This window comes from Cydia strobilella, chromosome 16, assembly GCF_947568885.1.
Source record: "Cydia strobilella chromosome 16, ilCydStro3.1, whole genome shotgun sequence".
NCBI lineage: Eukaryota > Metazoa > Arthropoda > Insecta > Lepidoptera > Tortricidae > Cydia > Cydia strobilella.
The window spans coordinates 12,862,974-12,879,671 of NC_086056.1; the positions used below are offsets into that span (position 1 = coordinate 12,862,974).

Genomic DNA, 16,698 nt, shown 5'->3' on the forward strand with positions numbered 1-16,698 from the left:
ACATGGTTTTATTTCTGAAATATTATTTATAACTCACATCCTATTTTACTCATAGAATGGTATGTTTTTTGTTTATAATATATTTAGTATTAAAAAAAAGAGTATACTGACAAAAAAAGACAGAATATTTTAATATCCAGGCATTTTTAATAAAAATATTATACAGGAACTAGAAGATTAAAATAAAATGAATTAAAGTTCACAAAAATCACTAGAATTGTATAATTCTACTGGTTTTATCAGATCATGGTAATATCAATAAATACACACCCACTATGTCAAATTGCTCTTGTCCTAGATAATTATCAGTGTATACTTTATAGTAAGCAACAAGCAAGCAGGTATTTTTCTACCAACTTTTAAGTAATTGTTTTGCTACTTAAAATTATTTCTACCACTGAAATTATGTGAATATTAAGTTACAACATAAATGCAGTAACTAAAGAAAAGATGCTTAGCACAAGGATTTTCATACATTGACCCCATCAGTTGCTATCTCTATTGCACACACATAATAATATTGCTGTCACGCTCGCACAGTGACATCGACAGCCGGCATTGTGGGCAGGACAGCAATATACATAATTATGCACGTGCAATAGAGATAGCCACAGGCGGGTCAGTGTAGGCAAAGATAGATATAACTCCGTAATAGATGGATACAGTCTAAGGAAAAAACGTGCCTCGAAAATCAAGAAAATTTGACTCAATCAGAGGGCGCTACTAACTTTGGCCTACTGTCGTATAGATGGCGTTGACGGTTTCGTTTGTTATTTAACAATTTTTACGCATATCAGTGAAAGAACATGGGTCAAAATCATAAAAATAATTAATGCAGAGAAAAAAAATCATTTATCCATATTTAAATACATTTTATCGTATTTTTATAAATCTTCATTTTTAGTTTTAAAGTGTGTCGATAGATGGCAGTGAATTTACTGTGGTTACAAAATTTACCATGACAGTACTGCTCTAGTATAAGTTACTCTATGGTGTAGGAGAACACTGCCCGGTGGACACAAATCGGAATACTGTTAAATATACATATAAACTTGCCATAAAAAAAACTTCAACTAATATTAAAGATTTTTGATATTTATTTGATAATGTACTTAGTTATATTTAATTATAAATAAGTTGACATTGGACGATGGTCAAGGAGGAACAGAGCCTGCGTCGCTAGCGCATGGACCCAACTCTTCCATCTCTGCCGAGAGAAAAGCACAGTTCAATGGACCTCCAACACACTTAGGACACCACGGTGGAACACTCACAACAGTTTACTTCATAGAACACATTGCGCACTATATTTTCAGTCTCTTGACACATTGCCGTGACCTTGGATGCCATTACTGAGTTACCACTGCCTTCTTCTTGGGTTTCTTCAAGCGTTTCAGTCCGTTAACGCTCGTCCTCAGTAGGTTTGTATATGCTGTACTGAATTTTTCGACTTCTCTTTGTTCAATGACTGTAGATATTTTCTTGCTGCTAGATTGTGCCCTAATTAAACATTTGTACTCCGGGTTTTTGACTACTGGTGTTCCATCCCGCGGTTGAGGTTTAGTTCGTCCATCATCTGAAATAAACAAAAAATTAGGAGCAAATTTTAGATGTAACATTACCAATACATAGTATAAAACAAATCCTGAAAGTAGACCCCAGATGCGTTGGGACGACGACATCAAGAAGACTGCGGAGAAACAGTGGCTCCAAGTCGCACAGAACCGCGACGAATGGCGCAAAATGAAGGAGGCCTACACCCAAAGGGTAAGAAAAGGCTAGAGAGAGAGAGTATAAAACAATTAAAACAAAGTCGCTTTTCGCTCTGTATGTATGTCTTGTTAAATAATAGTCTGTAAAACGTTAAAAACATTTTATTTTGATAATTGTAGTATTTGTAGTTAGTTTCTGAACGCAACCTATTGAAAGAATCCTGTAGAATCTGCCTGTCATTCTGTCTCCGCTTTTTTTTCAATGTACACGAAATAATGTTTCATATAAAATAAATAAGTATTCAAGTATTAAAAACCTCTGATTTATTATTTAAAAAACCTCTCATGGTAGCAGAGGTCCGTGGTTCTTCACGAGTAAAACAAGTAAAAACAAGTACAACAGTAATACGATTTCTCTGTGACAAATGTGGCAGTGTTGAGAGAAGCTAAAATAAAGAAAAACGATGGAGATACCAATTACGGCAGCGGAATTAGCCAACATTCAACGCCTGGAGGACGCCGAATCGTTCCCGATATGGAAATTTCAAGTCGAAATCCTATTTAAAAGCTACGGTTTGTACGAAATTGTGTGCGCATCGACAAACGCCGTCGAAAGTGCCGGTTCGTCCCAACAAAGCCTGAAAGATGCGCAAGCTCAACGCATTATTATGCAAACTATTGATAAAAAACACTTAACCTTAATTATGACATGTGAAAGTGCCTACCACATGTATAAGAAACTATGTTTCCTATTCGAAAAATCTGATGAACAACAAAGGTGCAAATTAATGCAGAATTTCTTTCAATGCCATTATAAAAAGGGCACTTCAATGACAGAACACTTGGGTAATTTAGAAAATCTGTCATTTAAACTACGAGGGCTCGGTGAAAAAATCGAAGAAAAAATGGTTATCTCAAAAATCATATCAAGTTTACCTATCGAATATAACAACTTAATAACTGCGTGGGAAAGCACTTCTTTTGCCGATAAAACTAGAAAATCTACAAGCCAGAATACTGAGTGAAGAAAAGAGACTGAACAAAAGCGAGCTTGATTCGTCTTCATCCGAAAAAGTGGCTTTCAAGGCATTTTAAAACAAAACTAAGGCGTGTAAAATCTGTAAAAAAACAAATCACGAAGAAAAAGACTGTTTCTTTAAGAAAAATAAGACTAAGGAAAAGGTAGCATTTCTAACAACATTTAATAAAACAAGGAACCTTGACGTCGAAGAGTTCGTCGTTGATTCAGGTTGTACTTCACACATGACTAAAAACAAAAATATGTTATCCGAGATTAAAAAAGAAGAAACCAGCATCCAAATTGCTAAAGAAAATGAGAAGATAATATCCACTGGAAAAGGTGTAATTAATTCGGAGAATGTAAACCTGACAGAAGTACTATATGTTCCTGAACTACCAGAAAACCTGATCTCTGTAAATGAAATCACCGAAAAAGATGGACAAGTATTGTTCACTAAAAACAAAGTAATAATTTCTAAAAACAATGAAGAAGTGTTAACCGGTGAGAAAAATAAAAATGGCCTGTACTTCATAAAACTGCAAATTAAAAAAGAAGAGACATCTTTATTAACACATAAAAATGATACAGCTTTAAACTGGCATATAAAACTTGGTCATGCGGGCAAAGAAACAATGAAAAAAATGCTAGACAAAGTAGATGGCATAAATATAACTAAAAACGACATAGATCAACTCATCAACTGTGAAGTTTGCCTAGAAGCCAAACAAACCCGTTTACCATTTAATACCCAGAGAAAAAGAGCTGAAAGAAAATTGGAAATTATACATACAGACATATGTGGTCCCATAACACCCAACACCTGGGATGGAAAGAAATATATACTCACTGTGATGGATGACTATAGCCATTTTGCAAAAATATACCTGCTGAAAAGTAAAAATGAAGCGTTTGAATACCTGAAAGAATATATACAAGAAGCGGAAAGAACCCACAGCGAGAAAGTAAAAATGATAAGATGTGATAATGGTGGAGAATACACTTCTAATAACATAAAAGAATGGTGCAAACAAAAGGGAATATTACTGGATTACACAATCCCATATACACCTCAACTTAATGGGAAGAGTGAAAGATTAAACCGTACAATTCTGGAAAAAGTAAGAGCATTGCTGTATGAGAATAACGTACCTAAATATCTATGGGGTGAAGCGACAAGAACCGCGACATATATAATCAACAGACTACCTACAGATGGAAAAGAGGTTACACCCTCAGAGCTATGGACTGGTAAAAGACCGGATCTGAAGAATCTGAGCTACTTCGGAAGTCAAGCTCACAGTAAAATACTTGGAAACCTGAGTAAATTAGACAAAAGATCTGAGAAATTCCTTATGGTCGGATACTCCCCTACTGGATACCGTCTTTGGGATGAAGAAAAGCGACGTATCGTAGAGCGAAGAGATGTAATTTTCTCAAATCTAATACAAAGATCTTTCCAACCTAAAAATATAAAACAACAACCTGTGGTAGAACTGGAAGTAATAAACCAGAACAGAAGAGAAGAAGAAAGAAACGAAGAAAACCCAAGACAAGAAACTCTAAACCAAGATAGAAGTGAAGAAGAAAGAAACGAAGAAAACCTAAGACAAGAAGAAAGAAAAGAAACTCTAAACCAAGATAGAAGAGAAGAAGAAAGAAACGAAGAAAACCTAATACAAGAAGAAAGAAAAGAAACTCTAAACCAAGAAAGAAGAGAAGAAATGCCAAACAAAGAAGAAAGAAGCAAAACTCAAAACCTCCAGAAAAGAGAAGAAACCATTGACGAAGAAGAAACACCTGAAACAATTCGAAGGTCAGGAAGAATAAGAAAACAGCCAGCAAAACTAAACGACTATTTCACTTACCTTACCTACAGCGAAGCCACAACCGGTTCTGAAAAAGAAGAATGGATAAAAGCCATCAACTCTGAAAAACAATCATTGAAAGACAACAGAGTATGGGAACTTGTTGATAGAGCTGAAGCTGGAACAAGAAAAATCTTGAGCAATAGATGGGTCCTGAAACAGAAAAGTGATGGAAAGTACAAAGCTCGATTGGTGGTGAGAGGATGTGAACAAAAACCTGGCATTGACTATGGAGAAACTTTCAGTCCTGTGATTAATAACAGTTCTATCAGAACTATGCTAGCTATTGCTGCAAATAAGCAATACCATATCATGAAACTGGATATAAAAACTGCTTTCCTCTACGGAGAGATAACTGAAGATCTGTACATGCAGATACCGGAAGGCTATGAAAAAGAAGAAGGAAAAATATGTAAACTGAAAAGAAGCCTATATGGACTAAAACAATCTCCTCTGAAGTGGAACCAAAAGTTCTCAATGACCCTAAAGAAGAAGGGATTATGCCCACTTAACACAGATCACTGTATTTTCAAAACAGAAAATGGAGATGTTATCCTTGGAATATATGTAGACGACGGATTGCTGATAGGAGAAAATAAAGAAGAGATGCTCTCATTGTTGAAGAAACTTGAAGAAGACTTTGAAATGACTTTTGTAGAAGGTCCTACTTCCTTTCTAGGAATGGAGATAGTTAGAACAGAAAAACAAATAAGAATTGGACAAGAAAAATATGCCAAAAGCATAGTGGAAAAATTTAAGATGGAAAACTCTAAACCATGTCCGACACCATTAGTAAAAGATCTGAAGGAAAAAGACAACGAAGATACAGAAGATGTGAGATTTCCCTACCGTGAAGCTATAGGTTCTTTAATGTACCTAAGTAGCAAGACTCGACCGGATCTGGCATTCTCGGTTAATATTGAAAGTCGTAACATGGAAAAACCTACCAACACTGATGTGAAAAACGTAAAGAGAACCCTAAGATACATACAAGGAAGTAAGAATATAGATATCGGCTATGACACAAACTCGGACCTTACCAAATTAGAAGCCTACAGCGACTCCGACTTTGCTGGAGACCTGGAATCAAGAAGAAGCACTACCGGATACATTATTATGTACTGCGGAGGTCCCTTGCAATGGTGTGCAAGGAAACAACCTATAGTCGCACTCTCAAGCTGCGAAGCTGAATATATAGCTGCTGCAGAATGCAGTAAAGAAGTGCTGTATCTAAAAAGCTTAATAGAAGAAATGTTACAAATAAAAGTGCATGTGAATTTAAAAGTGGACAATCAAAGTGCTATAAAACTGATAGAGAATGGAGTGTTGAACAGACGCTCTAAACATATAGATGTTCGTTATAAATTCATTCATGAAAATGTTGTAAGAGGTAATTTATGTGTAGAGTATGTACCTACTTCATATAACTGTGCTGACATTCTAACCAAGCCATTAGAGCCTGTTAAGTTTAAAAATGTTTGTGAACTAATCTACAATTAAGGGGGAATGTTAAATAATAGTCTGTAAAACGTTAAAACATTTTATTTTGATAATTGTAGTAGAGATGGGTAACTCAGGGGATATAGATATAAAAGATATATATCTTTCTCTTTTCATGAATCACTCTTCATGTCTTTACGAATCCGAATATATCAGTATATCCCAATATATCCGTACACTCGCACCCCCGGCAATAGATAAGATTATAAGATAAGCGAAGCCTATTGTCTCGGCCGCGCGTCGACGCCGTCGGTCGACCGAAGTAACACGAAGGAGCTACAGCGGTAGTTCGGGCGGGTTCTACCTACAGTATTTATCATTTCTCGCTCGCGCAACGCGCAGGATACAATGCAATGATGTGATGAGTCAATGAGTTCAATTGCTTAAAGTTGTTTGGACCTAGCATGATTATTTTCGTTGTTATTATACACTGGCTGCGTTTTGTTCCTACAAAGTTAGAATTAAACTATGCATATGCAAACTAATTTAGGTCATATTTTGGTAAGTTTAGGGATTTACACAAAACGTATTTGCGATTTCCCAAATTTTGCAAATCGTTCCCTTTGCTTTGACCTCGTTCGTTTCGACGGGACTTGAGTGTATTCCTTTAGGCATTTAACAAAATGTAAAAAAACCGCAATAAGGTATTTGATTACGCAAACATATTAAAATTCAATAACGTCAATATATTCATTTTTAAATGCAAGGAACCAAAGCAAGTGCCTTCGTGAATGAATCGATTTATATCCAATATCCATCATGATATGATATGATACAATATGAAAGAAATAATCTCGCCACGGTATAATAACTACTCTAGTGTCCTCTCTCTCACTCATAACATGACGTAAAGTGAGCAAGTGCCGATACAGTTGCGAGCGGGAGCAGTGACGCATACGGATATAAAGATATAAAAGAGTGATATATATCCCAGTGAGAGAAAGATATATATCACTCTTTTCTTTTTACTGACACATTTTGCTCATCTCTAAATTGTAGTATTTGTAGTTAGTTTCTGAACGCAACCTATTGAAAGAATCCTCTGAAAGAATCCTGTAGAATCTGCCTGTCATTCTGTCTCCGCTTTTTTTTCAATGTACACGAAATAATGTTTCATATAAAATAAATAAGTATTCAAGTATTAAAAACCTCTGATTTATTATTTAAAAAACCTCTCATGTCTGTCCCTATGTATGCTTAGATCTTTAAAACTAGGCAATGGATTTTGATGCGGTTTTTTTTTTAGTGGATAGAGTGATTCAAGTGGAAGGTTTATATGTATAATTTGCAAAGGTCCAGTACTTACATCTTTTCATCGTCATGGTTATGGATCCTGAAGCACGTGCCTTTTGGAACAGCTTAGTAAGTTCAACGAGGAACTGAAAAGTAAGAATATGTTGATTAAAGCAAATTCAATGTAGATTATTTTGAACAAATTAAACAAGATAATCATAGTCACCTCATCATTCCCAAGCAACACCATGTTTGTTAATTGTTACAGTCGTTTATAATAATGACTACCAATCGTTTTATTTAGAAATTTGTGCTCAGACCAGACACAAATTACACATTTTGAACGAAAATTTAATGAAAGTCAGACTGGACCGCATTTCTACAGCAGGCAAATGACATGTTACACGTTGACGTTGTTGCTGGCAGTGTTGCCAACTCGGAATTTGAAAAAATGCCAAACTTATGTCTAAATTATGCCAGAAATATGCTAAATAATTTTGAAATGTGCTAAAAAAGATGCTAAAATATTATAGGTAACAAAAAACCGGCCATTATGACATATGACATGACATTGACATTGACTATACCATAGATAACACAAAAAGATTAGTCGGTGTAGACGAGACAATTTTTCGCACAATCTGATTGACAATTTAATTGGTAACGCGTATGAAAAAAAGGTCGCGGTGCGGTGCGGTAGTCTGTTACGGCTTATTATAATTCCTCGTATGTATAAAATTTCCTTTGACGGTTGAGCCATGGATTGTCTATCACTGCCAAGTAGGTTTCAAACTTGGCTTAGGGACATAATCACTTGATTCACTAAATTATGCTAAAAAAGATGCCAGATGCTAAATGGAAATTTTCGATGCCAGAGAGTGTGAAATTATGCCATATCTGGCACCAATTATGCCAAGTTGGCAACACTGGTTGCTGGTTATTCTCACATAGCTCTTTAGTTCCGCTTCCGAACTTTTCTGCATTTAAAGAATAAATAAATATTATATCTATTTAAGAAACTATTAATATTGAGAAACATTTTTTTATATATACTTTGTTTTAATTTAAGACATTAGATGATTAGAATTTTTATTACGTACTGTTTAAACCGTGTTGTTTTCTTAAACCGTGTTCATGGCTATAAAATACTGTGCGTGAAACAAAACGTTACCCGTTTGAATAGCTCAGGCTCAATGTTTTTTTTTAATTCAAGTTTTGACTATGGTAGGTTGTTCGTTCGTACCATGTTCGTACTTACATCCCTCTTTTGGCTAATACGAGATACGTATAATTTGCACAGATTTACAGGAAATGACCAAGAAAATTTATACAAACAAACATTATTTAGTAATTTAATAATTTGATTACAATGTTTGGAATTAATTTAAACATTAGGGATGTTTTATTTGACTTTGATGGGACTTTACCGCATTAAATATATAGGTAGGTATACAGTATATTTATACGAGGTTCTTTCCCGGTTGTTAAGGTGCCTCTTGACCCACTTGTAGCAGAAATGTACGCTAGCTAGTGAATATTATTTATTTTAAACCTATTTGCCATACATCAAGTTATTCAAGAGATCGGTGCCTCTAAAATTATTAGTTACTTACGAAAAAAAATCTCTACATATCGTGTTTTTGCTCTCACTCTCACCCGTATATCCCGATCGGATGTGCCCTCTTAAATAATTAACTTGACTATAGAGTTACAGACAAGTCTCTCGCCTCGCTCGATACGTGTCAGTGGTTAGTGGCTGAATGTGTTTGCATTTCGTTGTTATTATATTACGTACTTCTAACTATTGTTTTATATTCGTCATGTTACAGCAAGGTGAGTACCTAAAATAGCAATAACTAATTACTTTTACATACTTGCGAGAGTTCCGAGTTGGGTGCCAGGTAGCTTTGGGTCTAAAGTATTAAACATGATTTAAAACTTTCGAAAACTCCGCTAAACCTAAGTAGGTAATTAGTAGTAGTAGTAGTAGTAAACTCTTTATTGTACAAATATACATATTAAAAATTACACGGTACAAATAATAAGAACAATAATAATAATAATAATTTGGATCAAGGGTCAGATGCAGAAGGCGGTGATCTTGGACACGGCGCGGATAGTCCGCCGGTTCCTCTCTCTGCGGCCCTGACCACCGGCAGCTTGGGCCCTGCCCCGCTGCTGGCGGCACCCTAGGTTAGGTTTTTTATAATTTGTTTATATGTATTTTGTATTGTTTTGTAAGTGTTTTTATATTTTACTTTTATATGCATATTATAAAAAACCTAACATGAGAAAAATAATAAATAAAGAGAATAATAATTACATTGTTCCTGTATGAGTGAGAACATTGAATACTGAAGGACATTTGAAGTTCTCATTAATTGTAGTACTATTACCATGCGTTTTTAATATTTTGAATTAAATCAACTATTTAGTCCTGGGTATTATACGGAATAGCCCAGGTAGCAAAATGACGTCAGCGACGTCATAATGACGGCATTATTACGTCATTACGACGTCGCTGACGCCATTTGACGTCTTTTTGCTACCTGGGAGACGTCATAATGATATCTCATTATACAAACATCATCATTATCAGTAAGACTGTTTATTAATCAACTCTTCAAAACGACCTTGTTCAAAACTCATTAATATCTTGATAAAACTTAGCTGTTCATGATGTAATTTAGATTGGGTAGGAATAAAAGTGGGTGCCAACTGCCAGCAAACTGCAATGCTGCTCGGCAGATAAGATTAGTAATTATAAATATTATTCGTATTTTTTAAATAAGTACTTCAATGTAAGTATAGTTGGTCAAGCAAATCTTGTCAGTAAATAAGAACAAAAAAATACACCCATCCCTTTCTTCTGGGCGCCAGCACCAGTGCAAGACAAAGACAGTATGAATCTCTGCGTCTACGCCCGAAATGAGACAGTCCCTTAACAAACTATAGTTATTTTTTTAATTAAATCTCAATTTTATTAATTTACAATACAATATAATACAATTACAATAAAAAAATACCATCATTAAAAATACCTATTATACTTAAAAATACTAACAATAAACTTAACTAAAACTAAACCTAAACTAACCCATACAAACTAGTCGAACAATCCATCCCGCATCGCTCCCGACGCAAAGGTGCCCATCACGCTTGCTGCCTTTTTGCATTGAACCGCGATGGACAACCTCTGCGCCAGGAACGACCCGGAGCGGGGGTCGAGACCCCTCTCCAGCAGGTGATGCCCCAGCTCCCCGAGAAAAGTTTTCGCCTCCGCGCACCAGCACCCAGACGTCTCCACAGCAAGGGGAACGAACAAGTAGTTCGTTAGCCCCGAGTACTGTTGAGTACTAGCCTTGAGTTAATAGGGACGCCGCCTGCGCACGGTGCGGCCAAAGTGCGCCTAAAAATCCTGACATTTCTTGTAACAGAGATTTGGCGTAGCTTCAACGACGCCCCGGCGGCGCGCTGCGCTCTGCGGTGGTTCATTCCTAAAAATCCTGACACTTGCCCTAGTCCGGCCGTAATCCGGACAAAGGGTCAAAAATCCTGACATGTCCGGACAAATCCTGACGTATAGCAACCCTAGACCTATCAGACCACGGACTGGACGCAAGCTTCGCGCGGCGAGGCGAGCGCTAATCTAGGCCATTCATACATTGAGCTCGCTGTCGCTAAGAAGGTAGCTTTGAATCATTAGGTACTCTTGTCATTCCAGCACCCTACGCCACGGCCGCCGCCGTGACAGCGGGCGTTCTCGGTAGCGCCTACTACGCCTACCACATCTACCAGAACCGAAAGAGGTTACCAACTGAATGGACGCAAGTCGGTACCCTGGAGCATATCTACGCGTACCCGATCAAGTCGTGTGGGGGTATTGCCATGGAGACAGCTATGTGCACGACATTAGGGCTGAGAGATGGCTGGTTAAGAGACAGGTGAGATTTATGATGATGATGATGATGATGGATGACATTGGCGATGGTGAAACGCACGGTCATATCTGTCATCAAAATGAAATCTCTGTGTTTATACATTATATTGTAAGTTTCTACACTTGCTACTGCCTACTCCTGATGCCATAGCTGTATCTTTTATTTCCAAGGCATGGAGAGTCGGCCTAAAGGTAAAACGTGCACCCCACCCCTGCCCGAAAGTTCTGAAATTCTTAGGGGCGTTCTAGAACTCATACACCTTTAATACTGGCGATTCGCAAATGCGCAAGTAATATAGTTACCTATACTTATAAAGGTTAGAAAGCTGCTCGCAAATCACCAATGTGATAAGGACCTAATTAGGGCTAATTTGACCGCAATTTGCAACAGATAAACTAGATAGTGGAGTCCAAATGTTAGCAATTGTTTTTAAGGCGAGATAGTACGTACATAAACTATTATACTTGTTAGACCAAGCTAAGTTGGCAGCGATTTTGATAGCGCGGACTGTGCAAGTGTTATTTAAACGTAATAATTTCATAGAAGTTTGACGTTTAAAATACCACTTTTTTTATACCACGTCGGTGGCAAACAAGCATACGGCCCGCCTGATGGTAAGCAGTGGGCTATCAAAATCGCTGCTAACTTAGCTTGGTCTAACTCTACTACTTTACACTTCCATTATATTTGAAATGCTTATTTATTAATAAGTTCTGTACCTTTCAACCTATTCTAAGTTTCTTTCTAAACTGTTTTAAGGCCTCTACAGACCTTGCAACAAATCGTATGCGATTTAAGATTCAGCACATGTGCGCTTATCATTGGTCACCTTTTAGTAGTCTCATCATTTCTTACATGGAGACTATATAATGGAGCCAAATCTCTTATGTATGAAAAGTGTCCATCAAAAAACAGTAATTAGGCGACGCCACCATACACCGAAATACTACCAAAAACAACCTACGTAATTTGGTCGGGTTATTTGTTGGTTCATGTTATACTCATGTCCCAGAGCCTAACTAGCGCCACCGGAGAGATTAGGAACTATTATTTAAAGCTGAAAGCGGTCACTTTTGCAACAGTTCTGACATAAGAGTTTGGCATCCTTTCTATACCATCCATAATTTCTTACTTTATTTATGACATTGTACCTGTGTGGTATAGTCTGCATCTTCTCAAATGATTTTTTCGCCAAAGACCATAATCTGTTAAACAAAAGCCTTTATGCCTTTTGTGCGTGCGCGTGCTTATTGTTGGTGAGCGTGTGGCCATTGTTGGTGAGCGCATGCCTCTCGCTGATACACAATGGTCACGCGCATGCACAAAAGGAACAAAGGATTTTGTTTAACAGATTAGGGTCTTTTTTAACAGATTAGATTCATTTGAGAAGATGCAGACTATTCCTGCCTATCAATCTCTCGCTTAACGTTTTCAGAGTGTTGATGGTTGTAGACCAGAAAGGCAACTTTGTGACGGCCAGAAACTACCCGGAGCTACTGCTGGTCCAACCCAGCGTGCGGAACTCCATCCTCACGCTGAAGCACCGCGACATGGAGCCCGTCTATGTCAACATGGCTGAGGTGAAGTTATTACTGATGAATTAAAATATTTCAAACGAATAAGATTAGGTCAGGTGTAAAGTGTGTTTGCCTTGAAATACGTTCCCGACCGCAAATTGTAAAGGTCGACCGGACGTAAACGTAAGGAGAGGCCGTGGAAGGCCTTTTTGGACTGAGTCATTAGAGTCATATTATAGTCTTAAATTTTATTAGAGAACCTAATTATGTTAATAAATATTAGTGTTGCCAACCACTTTGTATATTTCACCGTAAACGTTAGTACAACTAAATATAAGTAGATTATCTATAGGTAATATAGTTGGTCAAACCAAATTGTCAGTAAATAAGAACAAAAAGAACTATATTTGAAATAAGACAGTCCTTTGACAAACTATAATAGTGTAGAATATGGATTATATCGCGTATATTGAATTTATAATACATCCCGACGTTTCGAACTCTTTACAGCGTTCGTGGTCAACGGGTGACTGAGGAAAAATTACAAAATGCAAAAATACCCACATACTAAAATAATGAACAATCATAGACTACAAACTTTAAGGCTGGTTGTACATGCAAAATCGGTTCATAAGGCTAGTTATACACTCTAATTATTTTTCAAGTAAAGATATATATATATACGCGATAAAAAACTATGCCGGCTCCAACCCTACACCACGGACCCGAGAAGATTTAATTCCCTCCTAAATTGTTGGAGGGTATCCCAATATGGGACCGGCAACAAACTCGACGGGACACATCTTTTCAAAACATCAGAATGTCCAGCATCATCCAACACTACGGTCTCACAGTCTATGTCTCGCTTGCTCCTTTATCAGGTGGACTACAGGATCCAAAGCTGGTGGTAGAGAAAAGCCATCTTCCCTATTAAAGTTTGGATATTTCTTAATCTCAATGGCCTCGCGCAGCATTCTGGGTATGTAACGCTTCTCCTTGGCAAGAACCAGAGGCTTATCAAACTTGATTGAGTGATTGGCTTTATCCATGACATGCTCACAGACAGCAGACCTAGGTCGACGGTGCTTGACATCAGCTATGTGTTCCTTCACCCGAGTGGAAATGCTCCGTTTCGTCTGCCCGACATATGATAGGCCACACTCACGTCGGGATGTATTATAAATTCAATATACGCGATATAATCCGTTTTCATAGTTTTATTTCATGAGTAACTATCGCGGTAACCGAAGACAATATTAGTGTAGAATATGTTTAAAAGGCGCTAAATTGAACCGTTGTTTTTTGCGTTAATTTTAGGTGGTTGCGTTGCAGAGCCCCAAGACAGCTGTGGTGTGGGGAGTGACGGTGCCTGTGCTCGACTGTGGGTGGGAGGTCTCAGAATGGTTTTCTAGGTAGGTTTTAAGTTATTTCTACCTTTTTCTGAATTTAGTACAGGGTGACAGGGACGCAGCAATACGTAGAATTTGGATAGAGATATCTCCATAGTGTCTCACGTAGTATTGTGGCGACCCTGACGTCAGTCACCAAATTCAGGAAGATGTAAAAGCTATTTATAGCTTACTAGTCTCTGATTTTTAACCTCCATCCTTCCTTATTAGGGAATACATTTTGATGTTCATCCAAATCCAATCAGTTTTGCGAGATTGAGCAAAAATTATCCTACTGGATTGTTTCTTTATTGCTTTCGCCTTGACTTAGCTAAAAAAAATAATTTTTTTTTTTCAATTGTCAGGATAACCTGATGACAATTGATTCTTCTATAGATGATGATGATTCAATCATATTTTCCAATTTCCAGACTATTGGACATGTCTGCGATCAATTTCCGCTTAGTGTACTACGCGACGCAAAAGCCGAGAAAGTTGAACCTGATGGGAAACACTTTTTACAAATTCACCAAGAATGACACGGTATATTTGTACATGTACTTATACTTATTTTCTGATGACAAGACAATAATAGTCATAGGAAGTTACAATAAGCCTACGCCCAAAGCTCTTGGTAGGTAGGAGGTTCTCTCTTGAGAGGATCTGAATACACGAACTAACTGATGGACCAACCAAGATAAAGTAACCATAAAGGTAAATAAAACAATAACGGTTGATTAGATACAGCTCAGACACCGAAAATAATGCTATCCAAAAACTTTTAGGAAATTCGAGCTAAAAAGCCTTTGTGACTAGCTGTGGGTTAGTATGGGTCTACTTTGGTTAGATTCATAATTTTTTTGTCTTTTATTTTCAGGGAGCGCTCCCAGATGAGACCTCCTACCACATAATCAACGCGTCATCCGTCACCGACCTCAACGCGCGACTGCGGTCGTGTCAGGTCACTCACCACACATTCCGGCCAAACTTCGTGGTACAAGGCTCGCAGCCTTATGACGAGGATCGTTGGCAGTTCCTAAAGATTGGAGACAATGTGTTTGAAGTCATCAAGCCGTGCTTGAGGTAAATAGGTACCTCAATGTTTCTTGTGCGGGTTTCTATAGTGCTCCACACGGAGCGTAATACTTGCACACGGAGCTACATACGTGCTTGCGCGTGTTAAGTCACTTGCAGGGAAGAAAGTAAAGACGCGAGCTAGTATAGTCGAGCCAATATCAGGTGTTTTTTTTTTTCACTCTACCAGCCCAAGTTGAAAAGTTCATTGCTCTATACTACCTATAAACGCGTGCGTGCGCCTTTACTTGAACTGACTGAGTAATAGCACAAGCGGGAAATTTGTATATCAAACCAAAGAAAATATAACCACTACGTTATCAAACTGGGGAAAATGAGCTAAATGCGCTGCGTACAAGCACCTCTACACAATCCACTATGCACTATGACATCTGGGAAAAAAATTAAAAGATGTACTTTGTTGTTTACAGATGTGTACTCACAACGATCGACCCGGAAACAGGCGTGCGCAGAGAGGAGCGGGAGCCACTAGAGACTTTGAAAACGTGAGTTTTTCAAATTATGCCAATTATGATTACTATAGAGAGCATACTTTATTACTATAGAGTAGGGGCTCCCAATCTTTTTCAGTCCGCGGCGCACTTGCAAGTTTAAAATTTAATATCGGCGCCCTAACCCCTAGCCAGGCTGTTCGAAATAGATAGGTACATGGTGAGGAGGATTGCCTCACGACGCTTCTCTTTACTGTCTACGGCGTACCAGGGCGCCGCGACGCACAGTTTGGGAACCCCTGCTATAGAGACATATGTGACGTTTTCAATCAAAAGGTACCACATTGTCGCTTAACATAAGGACGAAAATTGCTTGTATCTTTATACGAAAAACATATATCAAAACGACACATATATCGATTAGTTCATACCTGCACAAAACCCTAGCCTCAGGAAACTATTACCTATTTGCTGTTCAAATGAGTACAGAACTTTTTTCTCTATGTCCAGTTACCGCCAGACCCCTGACCCCGAGGAGCGCCGCGCGTCCGGCCCCTCTCCCCGCATGGGGCTGCAGCTGGCGCTTCGCTCCGGGCACGGACTCGTGTCCCTCCGCGACCCCGTGTTCGCCGCGTGACGTTCGTCTCAAACAGTCTAGCAAACAATGCAGCTGATGTAGACGGTGCTCTGCTCCGTCCACGGACTGGTACCCTTCACGACCCCATGTTCGCCGCGTGACCTTCGTCTCAAACAAGACTATTGCCTTATGAAGATGCTCTGATGTAGACAGTGCTCTGGTATCCCTTCACAACCTCGTGTTTGCCGCGTGGCCTTCGTTCATAGTGTCTTCGTCTCAAGTAGCCTGACATTGCAATGTCATCTGTCAACGGACACGAACTTATGTCACTCCAGGACTCCGTGTTCGCGTGAACTATCGCTAGCAATCTGGCACAATATGTGCCAGAAGAGTCCTTATACTTCAAGTGCAATAAGGG

At 38.2% G+C, this 16,698-nt stretch overlaps 2 protein-coding genes across 2 annotated transcripts; one reads left to right on the forward strand and one right to left on the reverse strand.

The window, feature by feature from the left end:
* Positions 1-1,074: 1,074 nt before the first annotated feature.
* On the reverse strand, positions 1,075-7,735 carry LOC134748207 (signal recognition particle 14 kDa protein). The gene is made up of 3 exons (XM_063682919.1): positions 7,558-7,735; positions 7,405-7,477; positions 1,075-1,576 (listed from the first exon to the last, which is right to left on the reverse strand). The coding sequence occupies exons 1-3, from the start codon at positions 7,579-7,581 to the stop codon at positions 1,350-1,352; spliced, it is 324 nt and encodes a 107-aa protein (XP_063538989.1). The 5' UTR covers positions 7,582-7,735; the 3' UTR covers positions 1,075-1,349.
* A 1,318-nt stretch (positions 7,736-9,053) lies between these two features.
* On the forward strand, positions 9,054-16,655 carry LOC134748658 (mitochondrial amidoxime-reducing component 1-like). The gene is made up of 8 exons (XM_063683453.1): positions 9,054-9,164; positions 11,056-11,275; positions 12,708-12,852; positions 14,107-14,201; positions 14,609-14,720; positions 15,055-15,260; positions 15,683-15,757; positions 16,214-16,655. Exons 1-8 carry the CDS (start codon positions 9,092-9,094, stop codon positions 16,338-16,340), a joined length of 1,053 nt encoding a protein of 350 aa, XP_063539523.1. The 5' UTR covers positions 9,054-9,091; the 3' UTR covers positions 16,341-16,655.
* Positions 16,656-16,698: the final 43 nt, after the last annotated feature.